Below are 19,581 nucleotides of genomic sequence, written 5' to 3' on the forward strand. Positions count from 1 at the left end.
AAATGTATAGAATTTGATATATTAATAGCCTCTACATAAATAAAGTTGACAATGAAACAGACAACAGAAGTACAGTCTTTTTCCATCTGCCTGACATTTTATAATTCTTCATTGCGAAACAGGCTTTAGGAATGTCAGCCTATCCATTTATGAGATTCTGTCTCTTCCACCTATCTGAGACTATAATGGCTGTTCTAGTTCTCCTAGGCCAGAAATCTCTAGAAAAGACCACGAAATGAGAATTATAAGAAACACACACATACACACACACACACATCCACTCTGACTCTACAAGTTAGAAATATTAAGGAGGTTTGAAGTACATGGACAAGCTCCAAGACCGGCACATCTTCAGTGAGAAAAGAATTTTATTTAGGACTGCTTTCCATTTTAAATATAATAGAGTATATTGTTAGTATTAATAATATCATTCATATTTTGGTATCATATTTTATAAATTCACATTTTTTCAAAGATATGCATTTCTTAGTTTAGTTTATTGTACTTATTTCTAATGGAAAATCACCTTAATTTAAATGGACATCAGTAAGAAACTGGAATCACTTAATAAAGTTGCCTTCTAATAGGATTTGCAGGGATCCCTGTATATACTCACCTACATTCTCTATTTCCACATCTGGGAACATTACTGAGTATGTTTTGTAATCTTTGTATGGCACAAATACCTATTTTTTCCAAAGTGTACATCCAAAGTTATTATCACTGGGAGGTGGTGACACATTGCTTACCCATCAATAAGATTTTCACTTTGAGTTTTTCTTATGGTGGTGATGAATTGCCAGTCTTTCAAAAATCTTTTTTATTTAGTTCTGGTCCCATCGGTGAGAGTAATAGAATCGGAAGACTCACCTGTGACAATAAAATGGTTTTTCCCAGTGAAGACCTGTCTGGATCTGATCAGAATCCAACAAAAACTCACCAAGGGGTACCTCTTTACCACCCTGTTTAAATGAGTTGAGCCGACTGCTTTCAGTAATGAAATTATTCCTTGGCAAGTTGTGCGGTACGCCAGCCTTTTAGACCCTCTGACCTAACTTCCTTTAGGAGGAAAGGTAGGTTGAACTCTCGTCCTGGTCACTAATATTGGCTGCATATGTCTTCTCTCTTGAAACAGCTCAATGGTTATTCGGGACTTAACCTTACGCAGCGCCGCCAGCTTTGGCTCCTTCCACCTGATCCGTCTGCTCTACGATGAGTATATGTTCTACTTGGTAGAACATCGTGTTGCTCAGGCAACGGGAGAGACACCCATAGCAGTCATGGGCGAGGTAAGAGAGGCCAAAAGAGTTGTGACTCACGGGGCTTTGAAAAAAGAACCTGAATTTCATTTTAATTTAAATATATTGTTTATTGAGTAAAGCAGTGGTTCCTAACCCGTGAAGACCCCGAGGGGCTGTGGAGTTACTGCAGGGGGTCCTTAAATCCCTCTGCTTGTATGTATTCTCTTTTTTTTTTTTTTTAAGATTTTATTTATTTATTTGAGACAGAGAGAATGAGAGAGAGAGAGCACATGAGAGGGGGGAGGGTCAGAGGCAGAAGCAGGCTCCCCGCCGAGCAGGGAGCCCGATGCGGGACTCGATCCCCGGACTCCAGGATCATGACCTGAGCCGAAGCAGTCGCTCAACCAACTGAGCCACCCAGGCGCCCCTGTATGTATTCTCTTAATTAAAAGATTCTAAAATTATAAATTATATCATGTGAAAATTCATGGCATGTTCCAATATATTATAAAGGTGTCTACTTGAAAGAAAAGGTTGAGCATCCTTGGACTGGAAAAACCCTGCCTTATTGAACAGAAAGTAAGAAAGACAGATGTCGCTGATAAGGCGAAGGGCTAGGACTACAGAGGAGAGAGTTAAATATGTATTTTTATGGACTCTTTGTCCGAGTGCCCAGGACCAAAAGAAATGACTCTATTTCAGAAGGATAATAACGATGATGATGGTGCTGATAGCTAACGTTTCGGGGGCACTTACTATGTGCCAGGCACAGCTCGAAGCCCTTTCTATGTCACAAAGCACTGGACGCTTTCTGAGACAGGTACAACTCTATCCTGTTTTACAGATGAATATCTGAGGTTGATGTAGAAAGCTAAGGACACAGATGAAATGTTTACGTAGCTCTGGTGGCTGGTAGGGACCTGTTTCAAATACTCAGACTCTGATTTTCAAATCAGGCTTCTCATTGCTGAAGATATGAAGAAGAAAACATTCTCGTCACAGTTTTTAGATAGAAAATAAAACTGTCTTGTTTTCAACGCATGTCAGAAAGCTAACACTCTGAAGTACATTTACACAAGGAGTGGTTAATGTGATGAGGGCTAGATGCAGATGCTCAAGTGAATCCTCTCCAGCTCATTCTGTTGTCCTGAATTGGGGGTCCTTCATGATCTTGCTAGATTATGCCAATCAGGCAATATTATAAATTACCCAAAGCAGTAAAGAAGACAGGTTCATTTTGAAGCTGTGGGTATGTGCTTATTTAAATGTAAAAAGTCAAAGTAAATATTAGATGCTTTTCCTAGTTTAATAAATATGATAATAAAGGTATAAATTAAAAATATTAAAATACCTCAAGGAGCTTTATGAGTATTCTAATATAAAGAAAATCCATGTCAAACTTCTTCAGTAGGTTGGGCAAAAGATTCCTCTTTCCCTCCTCTTTAAAGTCCCTCGCTGTGTGCTGATCTGTTTGTGTGTGTGTGACGTTCCTTAATAGTGATTGCGCATAAATCATGCCAGTTATATATACATATATTACATGTGCAAGATGAAGCAAGGATTGCTGTAGCTTTTAGACGATAGGCAGGACTGAAACAATCTGGACTTTTCTTAGATTTGACCTTCCTTTAGTGCCTCTTGCAGTGCTTGTCTTACAAATGCCTGGCTGCAAAATGCCCAGTTGGCATGTAGATTAAGTACTGCAAAATTTCTCAAGTCAGGACTCCCAACTTCTGAAACAGACATGCCTTTCGGTATATTTAACCCATTTGCCAAGCACACCTCATATATTCTGGGACTTCTTTAACAAGATGGTCAGCATAATGGTAACAGGGATTCTAATGAACACCATGTGGCTAATCCTGATGTGTGGTCATGGCTTCCCTTGCATCTTGAGGGAACAAAGGCAGAGGGCAGGATCCGGTCACATAGCGTGAGGCCTCAGCAAGGCCCTCATATGCTGGTGTGGACAGTGCTGGCTCGCCAAGGTTAAGATGGTCTCATATAGTCAATACTGCCGATTAACCATGCCCATGGGCATTCTTTGTTTTGTATTTTTTTTTAAAGATTTTATTTATTTGACAGAGAGAGACACAGTGAGAGAGGGAACACAAGCAGGGGGAGTGGGAGAGGGAGAAGCAGGCCTCCCGCAGAGCAGGGAGCCCGATGCGGGGCTCGATCCCAGGACCCTGGGATCATGACCTGAGCCGAAGGCAGACGCTCAACGACTGAGCCACCCAGGCGCCCAGTATTTTTTTTTTTTTACTTTATGTAGACAATGTATATGAGTAGGACACATTCCCACAGGGGTAAAGATATGATAGGAATAAAATCTAGATCAGAAAATAGGTATAAAATACCTTCTGTAAGATTAAAGATCTAAGCATGCCTCTTGATTTCTTTGCTTACTCTCTCCTTACCCAATTTATAGGGCAATCCTTTGAGCTGTCTCTACTCATCCATTATTTAGCCCATGCCAATCAAGGCTAATTTTATAGGTTTGTTCTCCCCATCAACAATGTTGATGGCCTCATATATCTGTTGGCCATTGTAGACCTGGAGGTGGTGGTCATATTATTGTGTCTAAAATTTCTTGATTCTTGGGAAGAGGAAGAGGAAATTCAAGAAAACAAAAGGCTGTTTTCTCATGTGTCGCTCCCGTGTTACCCTACACCTACCCTAGAAATCAGATTGGAGGTAAAAAAGGCTTTTGCATGTTGAGGCTCAGTTGCCTTCACCCCTTAGGTGATCCCCCCCTTCCAAACACCAAGTCCAGAAGTGCCCGTGTACATGGTGGGAGCGACAGCTCAGGCCCAAATCCATTGAAATCTGTAAAAGTCACCATTACCCTCAGTTGGAGCAACTGGTTTTCAATCATCAGTAACAGTAGCAAACAAACACAATAATAGTTCTCACTCTTTATTGAGAGCTTGTTATATTCATTAAGTATGAAATCAAACTCTTGATCTGTCTGCTAATGGCTCTTTCTCAGTAAACGGTACCACAATTCTCCTTGTTGGTTGTGCTGGACACCTGAGCATCATCTTTTACATGTCTTTCTGTCTTGACCCCGATGTCCCCCCAATTACTAAGTCTGCTCTTTCCCAAACCTCCCAGAGTGCAGTCAGTATCATCTTATGAAAGTGCAGAGTTGGTTATGTTATCTCTACTTAAAAACCCATCCGTGGTGTTCTCTCCTGTTAGTGAAGGGACAAAATTCTTTCCTTGGTACATGAGGTAATGCTCAATCTGGCCCTGCCCCTCAGATTAACCTCAGCCTCCGTCTTCCTATTCCATTTGCTGCAATCACAGTGGTCTTTTCTCTGTTCTTATTCACCAAACTTTGCTCATCATTGGACCACTGTGTAAATGTTTCTAGCAGGAACTTTCTGCCCAGCTCCCCTTGCTCATTCTAACTCCTACTTCACGTCTTAAACATCAGCTTCTCAGGGGGCCCCAATTCCTCCAAACTACGTTAGATATACTCACAATCTCTCTGATCTGTACTTTTACTTTTCATTCTAGAACCTGCACTATACTAATCACGTGGTTCTTTGTATGATATGTATAAGTAAAGATTTAATGCCCTGGAAACAATAGAGGACATCGAGTCAGGAGAGTTCAATTCTCCTGATAATTCTGTCATTTATAGTGGTATAATCTTGGGCAAATCATGTTCACTGATGTTGAGTCTCAGACTTATCTCTGAAATTAATTTATTTGTCTTATGACTGCTATTTCTTACACACCTACTGTAGACCAAATGCTGTAGTAATTAGGTTATAGTGATGAACCGAATGGATCTTGACCTGCATTCAGGAAGCTTGCATTTTAGTAGGGGATTCATGTGTACTCAATATTCACAAAGCTATGTAGCTACAAAATCTGAGAAATAGGAATACTCAAAGCACGATGCCTTAAGCTAGCCTGGGCGGGTCAGGGGAGGTTCCCCCCAGCAGGGATGTTTGAAATGAGATTGAAAGGGCAAAAGGAGTTAATTATATGAATTGTGAGAATTTGGGGGTAAGGGGGGCACGGAGACATGCACACAGGTCCTGCCTACAATGGAAGGGAGCATGGCTAAGGGGAAGTTTCCATAGAAAATCTGAGGGTCAAGCACCAGAGAGACCAAATACGCACCATCAGATTCAGTAGACAGGAGATAGAAATGGATGAGGAAAGAAAGCCAAAAACTTCAAGGGAAGCCTACACTCACATACTACTCAAGTGCCGGGCACTGTTCTAAGTGCTTTATGTATATTGACTTAATAATTCATAACAACCCTATGAATGAATACTATTATCCCTGTGTAAAATAATATATATCTTACAGATGATGACATGAGACACAGAGCCATCAAGTAGCTTGCTGAGGTCCCACAACTACTAAAGTTATGAAATCAGGCTCCAAACCCAAGCAGGCTGGCCCTAAAGTTCTTACTGTTAATCCACCATGCTTATCACCTACTGCAGGATGGGGGGCTGGGAGCAGAATTGTTGGGAAGTCAGACACAGACTTGGCCAGACCTTGGTTTTGCCTTATGGGCGCTTTATTTGGGAGAGGTGGCAGACACCCAACCAGATGGAGAAAGCAAGGGGAAAGGTTTTCCTTTTAAAGTGACTTAGGGACAGTTAATGTATCTTCATTAATGAGAAATCAAAAAACAAGTTTTAATTTTACCATTGTAAAATTTATATTATTTGAGCAGGCAGGAGAGACCAGTCCCTGTTTTACATATAAACACAGTATGCAAGTGTACAAAACTACTATTTTTGCATTCCCTGTTAGACTACAGTATCAGTTGTTGGCATGAAGACCACCATGTAACAGCGCCCCCAAAGGAAACAGAAACAGCATCCCACCCCGACACGTTTTCTTTTTTTTTTTTTAAGATTTTATTTATTTATTTATTTGAGAGAGAGAGTGAGAAACAGCATGAGAGGGGATAGGGTCAGAGGGAGAAGCAGACTCCCCGCCGAGCAGGGAGCCCGATGCGGGACTCGATCCCGGGACTCTGGGACCATGACCCGAGCCGAAGGCAGTTGCTCAACCAACTGAGCCACCCAGGCGCCCCCGACACGTTTTCTTCTAAATGTCAGTCTGCTGCCACAGTAATGCTGACTAGTAAGTTATTTAAAGCACATGCAATTCCAGAGTTTCGTGATTATATTTTTTGCTGGATGATAAAAAGGAAACAGAATTTATTTGCTGCTAAAATTATGCAATTTTTTTGAACTTTAATATTATAAATACACCCAGAGACTCTCTGGGAGTGGGGAAATTTTAAGAGTAGGAATAAAATAAACAAGTTGCATCTGTTTGCACACCTGTTCAGTAAAAATTTTTAAAAATCAGGGCTTTCTGTGCAGCTCTGACAAGAAAAATTGAGCAGGAAACTATCCTATTATTTGAGTTTTATGAATTCAATTTGGAATCTCTTTGGATGTTTATTTCCTTAAAATATACATAGTCCATTAATATATTCACTGAGTCTATAAATTTTGATTGCTGCATAAAATTATTTTCTGCAATAAATATTTTTGTGTTTAACTTATTAAATATATTTAAATTCTCTGCCATAATTTAATTGTACTTATTTAATATTACATCTAAGCCATCTATATAACCAATTTTTTTGAAATAAAAAATAGGAACCGAAAGGTACTTCAGTTGTTCAAATATGAATGTCAATATAAAAAATATGATATTTTAGTCACATTTTTGGGGGGAAAAAATGGAAGAACCCTTAAGAATATACCATCAAAAGAAAAATGTCTTGAATTTATCAAAGTTGATGTCCTCAAAGTAAACGGGGAAAAAAAAAAAAGATCTTCAAAACCTAAAAATTGGACCAGAGCAATAATAATTCAAAAGGCAAGCTTTTAGGATAAAAGTTGAGTGAAAAAGTTCCATTTGGTAGAAGTATAATCATGGTAAATAAGCCTGGATTCTTAAGGTAAAATCAAACTAATGAAAAATAGATTTCAGCGAGTACTGCTCTAGTGCAACTAGGGAATACCTGAGAATGGACCCGTAGAATAATAGATTTGTTATAGGATATTTTAAAACGAATGAATCGTATCTCAAGTTAAAATCATCTGCAGAAAAAAGCCATCTTGGAACAGCAATGGCTTAGAAAATGTAATGAATACTTCTTGAAAATTATACCGTTTATTGTTATAATAAAGCTTATTAATATTTCCTAATATTTTTCAAATTAATTAACATTGAGGGATTGCCTTGTGATAATCATGATGCTAGGTGTTTTGCATTCTTATTTAATATTCACTAAAACCTTTCAAAAGATGTGTTAGTGTCCCCATTTCACCCATGAGAAAAACAGGTTGAAAATTTCCCCAAAGCCAGAATTAGGAAGCAGTAGAAAGTAGGACTGTGTTGTTCCAAGGCGCCAAATGGGTTCAGTCCACGTTTTAATTTTTCACCGTATAAATTGTTTGTAGACAGATTCAAATAGGGACGAATTTATTTCCATCTGTACTGTTCAACTCCCCCAAACACACACACACTCACAATCACACACACACACACACACACACACACCAGATGCCTAGCATGTAAGCTTTCATTATTTTGTTCCGGGGTCTCTTTCCTCAGCGTTACATGATGCCTCTTGATTGTCCTACCACCCTTTCCCTTCCCACTTTTTGTTCCTAGACGTCTAGAATATGCAAACTAACTGGAATATTAGTCTAAGCGAATTGGAATTGGAAAGCTAAATGTGCGGGGAAACAACACCAACAACAAATTACATCCTTTAGCTCCTCTGTACCCACCCACACACCAGACCTAAGTCAAAATCATTATTTTGGAATTTGTAGTTTGCTTTTAGCTGTAGATCTGCCCTCTATATGAGCACAATTCTGACAACTTGAAAATAAATTCTAAAAGTGACCTCCTGGAGGAGAGACATGGGAGGCCCTTCTTCTATACCTTTGTCCTCCAAGTTCCTAAGAACTGGCTTTGTAGAAACTCTGCCATTTTTCTCCCTCTTCCCTGGTTTGTCTTTCTGTTCCTTTCTCTTTTTGTGTTAGAGAAAAGCACCTATGGACTCAGTGCCCAGGGCCACAACCCTTTCCAACTCTGGGATCCCTGCTCATTAGCAAGCTCTCCTTGGTTTCCTTCCTGCTAACTCTGTGCTAGAACCTCTTCTCTTTTGTTCTTCAGGGACTGGACTTTTGCTTATAACTGTGGTCTAAACACAATCGTCCTATAGGTGCTCAAAAAATACTCATTCCAGAAAGGAAGTACAAAAGAAAGATGGAAAGACTACCAATTTGTAGGCCCTTTCATTGGATTTCATGATCGACATGCTGGATTCTTTTATCAGGAAAATAAAACTCATAGACCCAGAAGTGCTCCTTCTCCCCAGGATGTGTCTGTCCACATTTCAGAGACCTCTATGAAGTTGGGCATTCATAGGTGCTTTCAACTTGAGATTAGTTTTCCCAAAGAGTTTGGAAGTGGGAAAAGAGTATAAAATAGTTGAAAAATTCTTAACATACTTCAAGAACTAAAATGGTCACTGGACACATCGGGAAAGAAATCTCAGCACACTGTTCTCTTCAGCAAAGTCCACCCCTGGGCTCTTTGCTTAGGAGGGAGTCTGGTATCCCCAACCGCAGAGCAGAGCTAGAAGATTCTGTGGCAGAGATTAAGCGTGACAGCTCCCTCTGCTGGCCTCTTCACCACACTGTCATCCCGTGCCCTGCCCAGGTCTAGCCTTGCCATTCTATTTCTTGTAGTTTTGCTCACAAACAGGGGGACTGTGGTGGTTACTGGTCCTTCCATAAAGAAGTAGCTCTTGTTGGAGACCACAAGTTCCTCAATTCCCAGGAGCTGTTTTCTGCTTTTCACCATCGCTGTATAAAATAAATACACTTTCATAAATGGGAGAGATTCTCTATGAGTATGTGGGTCGGGTGTTTTGATACAACAAACACTTCAAACCTGATTCGCACTACTTGGTCTAAAAAGAACATGTTCCTATACCCCCACCCCCACTGTCGGTCCAGTTAATAATTTCTGGAAAAGCGAGACGGTATAATTAAAATCAAGAAGGGCGCCTCTCACGTAATAAACCAATGCCAAGATTTCCACTTAGACAATGAATGTGGCCTCGAATGAAGCCTGTCTTACGTTAGGTGCACCAGGGTTCTTTCTTTTTAACCCGTGGTTTTATCTGCGTAAAGGATATGCTGCCAGGCTGAACCCTAACATTTGCAGGGCCTATGGTACCCCATGTCTAAACATTTCAAAAGTGATGAGTCAAGCTATGAGTAAAATCTATTCCATCCACCTAGGTTGATATATATGTCTTGATCACAACTTAGAAGGCTGGGTTTGAGTGTAAAATTCTCAGGCTCTTCCTAGACCCATGCCAGAAAATAATGACATACACATAGCCAGCCCCTTGCCCAGCCCCCGGCCCCAGACCACTTGTCTTATTTATCACTCCCCGTCCTATGCTGTGAATAGCCCTGAACACCTAAACCCAGTGTTCAGGTTTTGTCCACCCTTGGCAAACCACTGCTCCTCGTTGGCTTTCCCTTCTTTCTTCTGAAGGGTGGACTTGGAGAAGAAATCTGCACAGGCCTGGAAGAGGACTCAGGGAGTTCTGACAGTTGAGATAGCAAGAGTATGGCCTTCAGGGTGGGAGGGACACAGAAGCTCCAAGAAGACACATCCACTTGTCCCAGTGATGTCCTTATCCTGGAGGGAGGGCCACAGCCACAGGAAAACCAGGGCAGGGCTCTCCATAGTGTGGGGCTCAGGACAGAGGCCCTTCTCAGCGTGGCCTGATACTGTTAAATGTTCCTGTTGTTGAAATGACTTTTTCCTTCAAAAGGAACTAAAGCTTAGATTCTTGCTTCATTACCTGCCTGCTCACTCATGAGCACTTCTTAGAGATTTTGAAACAATATAAAGGTAACTGCTTTGCTGTGTTCCCAGGGGCACAGGGGACAAAAAAGCCTGAACGTTTAGACGTGTGATGGAAATCGGCGGTCTGTGTGGAGGGCGGCCAACAGCACACGTGGCCATTCCAAAGGAGCAGGACCATCAGAAGCTGTAGGGCACAATTTGCTTTGGTTTGCAGCAAACTGGCAGAAATCTCAGCCATCTTAGCAGGCTCTGATAAAACTAGTTGGAAATACATGGGAAAATACACTTACAGAAAGAAAAATCGCCAAGGAACACAGGATTTTACCAAATGGAACATTAGCATTCCTTGCAAATTTTATAAAATTGGAAATCACTTCAAAATCAGCAACTGTTTGTCCTCAGTTGTGAAACCCTGTACCAAAGCTAAATGCAAAATGCTTTGATTAATTTTGTTCTCATTTGGAAGACATTTCAAGAAAATTAACTAATTCTCTGAAATCCCTTGTGATTGAAATTTGAAGACCTTTCTCTCCGCCATCCCAAACATGCAGAATAGTTGCCACTAACTAATCCTTTTGTGATTAAGTTCTACTAACTTCAGTTCATAGAACTGAAATCACAGGAGACTGCCCAGCTATATCAGATTTGTAAAAATCAGGACTTTACAAAGTTCCAGTTAAGTATCGAATGTTGAAAGATTTGAGTTGGGTCAGGAGACTCCAAATCTGCATGTGAACCATCTTGCTGCTTCTGTAGGGAAAGCCCTAAAGCTCTCTGTTCATTCGTTGACTTCTCGGAAGACCAGAGAGAGAAGCAACTGCTTAGGCTGGGATTTACAGGCTGATATTCAGCTGAGCTCATCAGCTATTTCTCACGATGTGATCATCCCCATTCTGCCAAACACACACACACACACACACACACACACCATCCATGTTTAGGACAGCCCTTCTCATGGTATTTGCATGAGTCATAAGTGCCTTGGTCAGCACATAACTGACTTCAACTTCAGCCCTAGGTTGAGTTCACAGTGTCAGACCCTCACGTCCGGGCCTAAGGAACACTTCCATTCTCAGTCAGCATACCTGGTAGCCCCACTCAGCTGGAGGCATTTTATCTGAAGTCACCATCTTATGGCCTTACAGTTGCATGGAATTCTAAGGCTCTATCACTAGTATTTGAAAATTGAGTTTTGAAGACAGTAGACCTTGTCTATTTCATAAAAAGGAAATCTAAGATTAGATGAGCAACATGTCTAGAATCCCATAGTGGATAGCGGTAGAGTTGGGATTCAAATGCAGGTCATACTGGCCCCAGATCCTATGTTGTTTGTCCTGCTGCATATTTTCCATTTAATACCTGTGCAACCTGAGCAAGTTATATATATCCTTGCTTTAGTCTTAGTTTTCTCATCGACAAAATAAGCATGAGGACCATTCCTTCACAAGGCTGTTGTGAGGATAAAATTAGGTGGGTGTGCAGTTAGGCATGGTAAGTAAGTGGAGGTAGGTAGAGGGGATGGGCAGACTGGCACATAATAGGTACCTGATTTTTGTTAGTTCCATTTCCTTTCCACAAGGATAGATAGATGATCGATCGATCAATCGATTGATAGATCTGAAGCTATGTGTATTACTCAAGAGAGATTATATTTGATTGCCTTCTCCTCCAGATTAGATTTTTAAATATTAATTTGGCACTGACAATCCAAGTAACAATGCGTACAATTAGACCGTCCTTTTTTTTGATATGATGAGCTTAGAAGTTGAAATTCATAAGACAGATAACATAAAGGCATGTGAAGGCTTTAAAAAAAACTAGGGGGAAAAATAGCCTGTAGACAGTTTTTGAATGTTGAGTCCAATGATTCATGGGATTACAAAGAATCCAACAGCATTCTTTGGGATGGAGCCCAAGTGGTAATCAGAGACAAACTAATTCAATGCTTTGTAAAACACAGGCAACAAAATAGAATGCAGAAAAAAGTCAATTAGGGAAAAAAATGGCAATATTGGGGAAGAAGTATAAACAGAATTAGACAATCATAGCTAGACTTGTATCGAATTTTAACTCATAGGAGTGACTAGTAGGAAAGGTCTTGTGACATGGGGAGAAAGCATTATATATATACAGTTCCTATATATGTGCAATTTATTCACGTTAAAGTGTAAAAGTAGGTCCCAAAGAGGCATCTTATTCCAACTGTGAGATAGAAACCACTTCAGAAAAATTTTACAGTTATCTGTTCTTAGTGCCTTTGACAGCTTAAAGATCTTTCCTAGAGCAAACGATTCATTGGCAGAAACTGGAAAAATGTACACATATACACACATACACACATACATAATTTCTTCCTGACATGCGTATATCAAAAATGACCATTGCTGGCAGGACTGGTCTGCAGTGTGAGATCAGAGCATCACTTTATTCTGAATCTATGTAAAGACTACTCCTAAGAGTAGTTGAGGCCCCCAAATGAGTGGTCTTTTCTAGTTAAAACTTCCAACTGTTTGGCCTGTCAGCTGCTAATGACCATAGCCCCCAGGTCAGCAGGAATGCCATGGTAACGTTTACATGCTTTCAGATGCTGCCTGGGGTCTCTGCCTTCAGCTAAGCACCTGCCACCACCTTGGCATCTGGCTCTGCCTGCCAGTGTCTGTACACCATAGATCCTGCAGAACCATCAGGTAGTGCTGATACAAGAGGGCTTTCTGAGGGCTTCGGGGTTGCTGGGTGGCATGAGTTAATCCTCATGAAATTATCCAAAGACCCGTATATACCCTATCTCTTAGCGTCTAACTTTAACATTAGAGTTAGGCCTCCATTTGGACTTGAGGTTTAGGGCTGTTTTGGCCCCACTGCCCACTAGCTTTTGGTTTCCTCAATTTCAATGTCCATTTTTGCCTGGATTGACTTCCATATACCTGTCATTCACAACTTTCAGCTCTGTGATCCTGGTAAACTTCTTGTATCCACGTAGGATTTCAACAGGCTTAGACCTTGAACTGCATGCTGTAAAAACCTTTCAGACTGGAAGAAAGTTGTACATAAAATTCGAAGTCTGTAAGTGAAAAGTACAGCACAAATGCAGATTTGAGTAATTGCAACAGGACCACAAAGACTAAGGTCGTTACTGTCTGACCCTTGGCTGAAAAAAAATTTGCCCACCTCTGTTCTGGACCATACACAGTCCTACTTTGATGCCACCAGTTAGGCATTTTTGTGTGTGGTAGCTCAGTGAACATGGTGATTCTAGACTTGGGCAGCTAATCTCTCAATGAGCAACTAGAACGTGGGTGCATAATACGTGTGCATATGTGATCGTATCTGTCCGCCTGTGAATCAGGAGGCACTGACAGATCTTCTAGTAGGACACAGGTTCTAGAGGGGGCGTTTACCTGGCTGCCCAAGATGATATGGTTATGACGACTCCCTAATGCTTTCTCCCTAGGATGGGGTAAACTCGTCCAGCAGGGAAAGTGTCCCCAAGGGTGCAGTCTTCATCCCAGCCCCTGAACGCTTTCCTTCTGTCCCTACTCCTGTCCCCAGCCTCTGCGGTGTGGGCCCCCACGTTTTCCCGCCCGTTTGCTGTCTGCACCCTGACTTCCTCTGCATGGTCCCAGTTCCCAAGGATCGGAGTACAAGCCTTGCCTCCCTCCCTGTGAAAAGTTCGCTGCTGCTGGATCTAGCATGCAGTGGTCTCTTGGGGGCACCTGGGGTGTGCATCTCCCGAGCAGCGCCCAGTTCCTTTCCAGCAGCCAGTGCTTAAAGGCGGGTGGGAGACCTGGCGGGCTTGTAAGGAGCCACTCTTCAGCTGCTTGGTCACATGTCAGCGTCACACCGGGGCTCTCTCAAGGGTCCTGCCTGTCGCTGTGTATGCCGTACTGTCCAGTTGCCCACTTGCACTTCCCAGCCATTACTGGTCTTCTGAGGTTGTGGTCTCCCACACTCCCGCCACATTTGTTGGTCTGCTTTTGTCCAGGAGGGTGTGCATCATTAAGACCCTTGTTGGGACCTGGAGGAAATGGTTTCTGGGAAACGAGGTTTTTCTTCCTGAAACAGCAGATATGCTTCCTCTGTGTTCCATTTTGTTTCTATTCAGAACATCCCCGATTTATCTATAGAATATTATTCCCGGGGCGCCTGGGTGGCTCAGTTGGTTAAGCGACTGCCTTCGGCTCAGGTCATGATCCTGGAGTCCCGGGATCGAGTCCCGCATTGGGCTCCCTGCTCGGCGGGGAGTCTGCTTCTCCCTCTGACCCTCCCCCCTCTCATGTGCTTGCTCTCTCTCATTCTCTCTCTCTCTCAAATAAATAAATAAATAAATAAATCTTTAAAAAAAAAAAAGAGAATATTGATTCCCACCTACATCAAGAGGCTGTATGCTTTCTAACCCCAGAGCACATTTTAAATCCCTTAATTTATATTCTTTCCTCCGTGTGTGGAACATACATCCTCTCTGTCTCTCCCTTTCTGTCTGTCTGTCTCTCTCCCTTCCCACCCCCTCTCTTTCCCTCCCCCACCTTAAATTTCTAAGGTGAGGGTAAGAATATCTGGTCTCAAATCTCCCACCACCACATTTCCTACAAATGTTAGACAAATCAATTCATTGTTTTTAATAGCCTTAAGATTAAATATCAGCTTTCCACCTTGCCAAATTCTTAAGTTTTTCTGAGGCTGAAATGAGGAAGCAAATTCACTCATCTGCTATGCAGTCAGCCTTTACCGCCTGCCAGGTGCTGTAGTAGATTCTGGGATACGTTTATGAGGAGGACAGACAAGGCCTCTGACCCCCACGGCCCCGGCATTAGGCTTGGGAAATCAGATGTTAGAAGAGGAAACAAAGTTAAGTGTTGGATGTGGTGGCAAATGCTTTGAGGGAAATGAGTAAGCCTGACAGGGAAGTAGATGCTCAGATAGGGCTGTCAGGAAAAGCCATTCTGAGGAAGTGATACTCGAGGTCGTAATATTTGAAAGAAAGCCTCGCACACGTGGAACCGTGAAAGTACTTTATAAGCTCTCAGATGTCCCCTCAACAAACAGTTGTCCCTCCAGGCCCCCGGGGGGGCAAGTGAAGTTAGTCAGTTTCCCCAGTTGCTGGAGCTAAAACTTCACGGTTATTTCTGTACTTTCTCCTGAGCCTCCATTTTGTTAATCCAGATGGTTGATCTCTTCCGCCTCTTTTGTCCGTTTTGTGCTGACCTAATCTCAGCGCTTGTCATCTGTCCCCTGTCCATGACACAGTCTTCCTTATGCCTGCTTGCAGTCTTCTCTGCCACCATTCGTGTCCTTCCCTCTTGCTGCCCCCTCCAAAACCCCCGCAGTTGACTTCCCTTTCTCATATGCCCATGCTTCCAAAACCTTCTCAAAGCTAGCCTCATTTTTTGCTAAACTACCTGTCCTTCATAATATAGGCAACTTCTGCTACTCACCTCCAGAAACAGGGAGTATTTCCAAATTGACTAGAACTGACTGGCACAATGGCTGGCATATAGTAACCTCCCAATAAATGTTGGTTGAATAATGAGGGAATGAACAGACTCTCCTAATCTTAGCCTACCTATGGGAGTAAAGTGGTTTTTCCTTAATCACATGTGTATTCTTTCCTCCCGTGTGAAATGCACATAAAAGCCTTCACCTTCTGCTATGTAGGATATCAGAATCTTACCTTATTCACAAGATTTTTATTTTAAATCTACTCTCTTTATTTGCTGTACATGTGCAGCTTTGTTATTGATCCCAGAGACACTTAGAGATATTGAGAGTGTCTCTGAGATTACTCATACCGTGTCCAGCATAGTGCGAGCCATGAGCACAAAGCGTTGAGTATGCAAATGTTTATTTACTCACGATAATAGCAGTCACTCATATGTTGATCATTGTGGGGGTTTTTTATTTTTAGCATCCCGAATAATCAAATGTATTCGTTCAGATTAAGCAGAAACGTTCAAAGGAAAACCTTTGTATTAAGGAAGTTGCCACATTTGCAGTTAAATAGCAGCCCAAATCAGTTTCTTTTGGAGAAAATTTCCAAGTAGGTCCAGGGTTTGGTTTTAGCTCCTTTGTGTGACATTATTGATTACTAATGGCAATAAGAATTTAGTCTCAAAGAACTTCTTGAGATTTTTCAAAAACAAATGGAATGTTCACTTTTTCTAGGTATATAGGAATGTTGAAGACTCATCACTGCCACCTTGTTTCTAGAATTGGATCTTAAGTGTTATTAAGTATTCATTTAAAAGAAACATAAATCTTATTGTGTTACATCAATTAGAAATAACTTATAAAGGATCCTTCAGCTTTGGGCATTCTCTGTTTATAGTTCTAAAATATTTAAATAATACCAAAAATAGATAAAGGGTCCCATTGATTTTTTTTTTGTTGCTTGTATTCTTTAATTCAAGAAATTTTACATAATTCAAACTGTGATTTTTATTTGGATTAACACAAGGTTCTGACCCATGTGATCAGGAACAACTACAAAACAACAGATCAGTATTTATGATTTTATATTTGTTGCCCAGTGGGATGTAACTATAAGGTAATGGGACAATTTTTCCAAAAACCGTTCTGGAAATTATGGACCCAGGAGGCCCTTGTCCCCTCAAAAGCAGTCACCTGGGGAAGGCTACACATTTGTTCCAGTCACGCTGCTGTAGCTTAAAATATTGTGGCATGCCTCTTTTTAAACCTCTTCTGAACTGCTGAGAAATAATAGAGTAAAATGACATAGTATTTTGAATATCCTGAATTGTGGCAGAGGTGAATTTGATTTTGATGAGTAGTCAGAAATCATCTTAGGATCAAGGGCAATCAGTACAATTTGGAGTGTTATTTGCAGGCACAATTGGATATAAAAAAACAAAATGGGCTTTCTTGAATGATACATAAACTAACTCTTGAAATTGATTGGTAAAGAGGAATTCCAGAACCTTGGACCTTGGAATAAATGTCTAAGCTCCCAAGGTAGCTACTAGGAAGAACAATACATGTGTAGGTTAAAAAAAAAAAAAATGTGTGTGTATGTTTGCAAAATAAGATCAGTTTTATTACTTTATAGACATACCTTGTAGATGAAAAAAATACTCCTATCATGGAACTCTTTATAAGCAAACTTCTGAATGTAAGTAGAATTTCTGTCTCACCCTTTCTAAGCCTCTTGAGAACTCTGAATTTCTATAATGACTTATTCTGAATCTTCAGCTTTTCAAAAAGTAATGTTCGTTTAAAAAGTGGATGCTTTGAGGTTTCTCTTTACCTTTTTCTGATCAACTTGGTTACCTCTGCTATTCCTTTTTTTTTTTTTTTTTTTTGAGAGTATCCATCTTTGTTCACTCTGAGACTCTCAAAATCCATTTCCTCCTGGTAAAAATATCATTAAGCTTTGAACCAAGATAGAAAACAGAATCTAAGCTGAAGGTTATTAATTGTTCCATATTGTTTTAAGCTCTCTGTTGCATTAGTAACAAGCAGATGCCTTTCTTTTTTAAAATGGGACCCTGGTATTTTAGTAAATAAGAACATAAAATTGCAAGCCGAGAAGTCTCAAAGATTTTTAAAACATAAATACTCTGAACTTTGGGGTTCCCACTATGTTTTTCATGTCTCCTAGTGAAAGCTTTAAAGAGAGAGTTCAGCCAAGCGGCTGGACCAAATTTCTGTCAAGTCCCCACCCGGCCCCAGGCAGGGACTTTCAGACTGCCCATGAGTGGTGGAGCTGACATGTCCTGCTTCACCAAATTTCCAAATTTATCCCACCACATCCAACTTCTCGAGGCCAGCCAGGCCCCCATTTCTTCACTGCTAAGTTGAAATAATAATAAAAAGTAAAATGGAGCGCGGAAAGCAGAGAAAATTGTTATCCTTTGCAAAGAGGCCAAGACAGCTAAATTGTGATACAATTTAAACTGTTCAAATTTGACAAGTCTGATTGGAAAATTAGGTGACCCGGGTAGTTAGAGATCAAAATGGGCACTGGTATACAGTTTTAAAAAAGTCTTCCTTGTGTTTTTACCACAGACTGATAGAATATTATTTTATTCTACCTGGTAGTAACTGTTGCCCAAATGACTATTGTTTTACAGTTTGGTGATTTAAATGCTGTTTCTCCTGGAAATCTGGATAAAGGTAAGAAGTGAAAATAATGTACATTTTTAAGGACTTCTTTGAGAAATTCCCGTAGGGGAAAATGTGGTGTGTGCCTACGGTATTGTTATTCTGCGGAAATGGCCACATAACCCTACAGGAATAGGACAGTTACGTCTCTTGGAATCCTCATTGTTTATTTCTCCATTTCTGTGCCTTCTTTATGTGAGGGATATTAAATGCAAGAATTGAATTTAAATGCAATTGCAAACTCTGCACAACTTTCGCTTGCAGTTCATTACAGGTAACAAGAAATTATTTCTGACTGTCGCCAGAGTCCTGGAGAAAAGTGATAAAATTTTATTGAAGGCCCACTCGGCAGGAGGAAAGATTTCTCAGCCTTCCCCTTCTCACCAATTCATACTTTTCACTGGAAAAATAGCTCAGAGATAGCAAGGAAGTTTACCGTAAAAAGCAAGATCAGCAGTGGGACAGATGAAAAGGATCAGCTGCAGACTTCTCAGATTTTTAAAGCCAGCATTACCACTCAGCTAAGATGCCATTCAGATGTGTATTCCTGAAGGAACTTAGGATCTACAAAACCACACAGGAAAAGGAACAGGGCTTTGGGGAAATGAGGTTGGGATAGAGCACATGCAAAGAAAAACCATCCTAATAAACGTACCAGCTCAGTTAAAAAAAAAAGTAAAATGTTTAATAAGCAAACACTGCAGAAAATATAGGCCTTTCTTAAAAAAAAAGACCCAAAAAACAACAAAAAAGAAAAACCACCAGAAACAGAAACAAAAAAGTAAAGATATCCTGAGGTTTTAAGGAACTGAGTTCTGGAGTCAAGGACAGAATGCCCAGATGGAGGAAAACTGCACAATAAGCCCTTCCAGGACAAAGCCAGAGCTAGTGGGAAAACAGGCCGGAGGAAGGGCTTGGGGAGCAGGGTTCTCGAGCCTCCAGCCCCGGGGTACTTGTGGCCAGCCTCCATGCCTCCTCGGTGGTGGAAAACGTGAACGTGCTGGCGGAAGTCCTAAGGAATCAGTCTCACTCCCAGGTTAAGCTCCTGTCAGCCTCTGTGACCAGTGGGGCATGCATGAATTCCTGTTTTAGTAATAGGCATCATAGCCAAGCAGGGCGGGTAGAAAATAACAGCCCAAAGCCATTCCTGCTGCAAATACATAGTCTCTGCGATTAACCCAGTGACAGTCAGGAAGGTGAATTAGTGATACTAGTTTGTAATTTCAGAGCAAGGAAGGTGAGTGTTGAAAGCCATAGCCAGCATAAGGCAACCTTGCCGATGCACCGACCAAAGCCTGAGGGGTCACACTTGAGGATTCCATC

At 41.2% G+C, this 19,581-nt stretch overlaps 1 protein-coding gene across 4 annotated transcripts in view; it reads left to right on the top strand.

Annotated features, from left to right (window-relative positions):
* RFX3 (regulatory factor X3) overlaps positions 1-19,581 on the top strand; it is a 302,075-nt gene that overhangs the window by 272,483 nt on the left and 10,011 nt on the right. For all 4 annotated transcript variants that reach the window (XM_064579886.1, XM_064579885.1, XM_054509150.2 and 1 more), the window contains 2 exons: positions 1,136-1,289; positions 18,228-18,270. In XM_064579886.1, coding sequence (XP_064435956.1) covers positions 1,136-1,289; positions 18,228-18,270 — 197 coding nt within the window. The remainder of the gene's footprint in view (positions 1-1,135; positions 1,290-18,227; positions 18,271-19,581) is intronic.

The sequence above is a fragment of the Mirounga angustirostris genome, unplaced genomic scaffold (assembly GCF_029215605.1).
Source record: "Mirounga angustirostris isolate CCGP_5_RB_7025 unplaced genomic scaffold, mMirAng1.0.hap1 SCAF_15, whole genome shotgun sequence".
NCBI lineage: Eukaryota > Metazoa > Chordata > Mammalia > Carnivora > Phocidae > Mirounga > Mirounga angustirostris.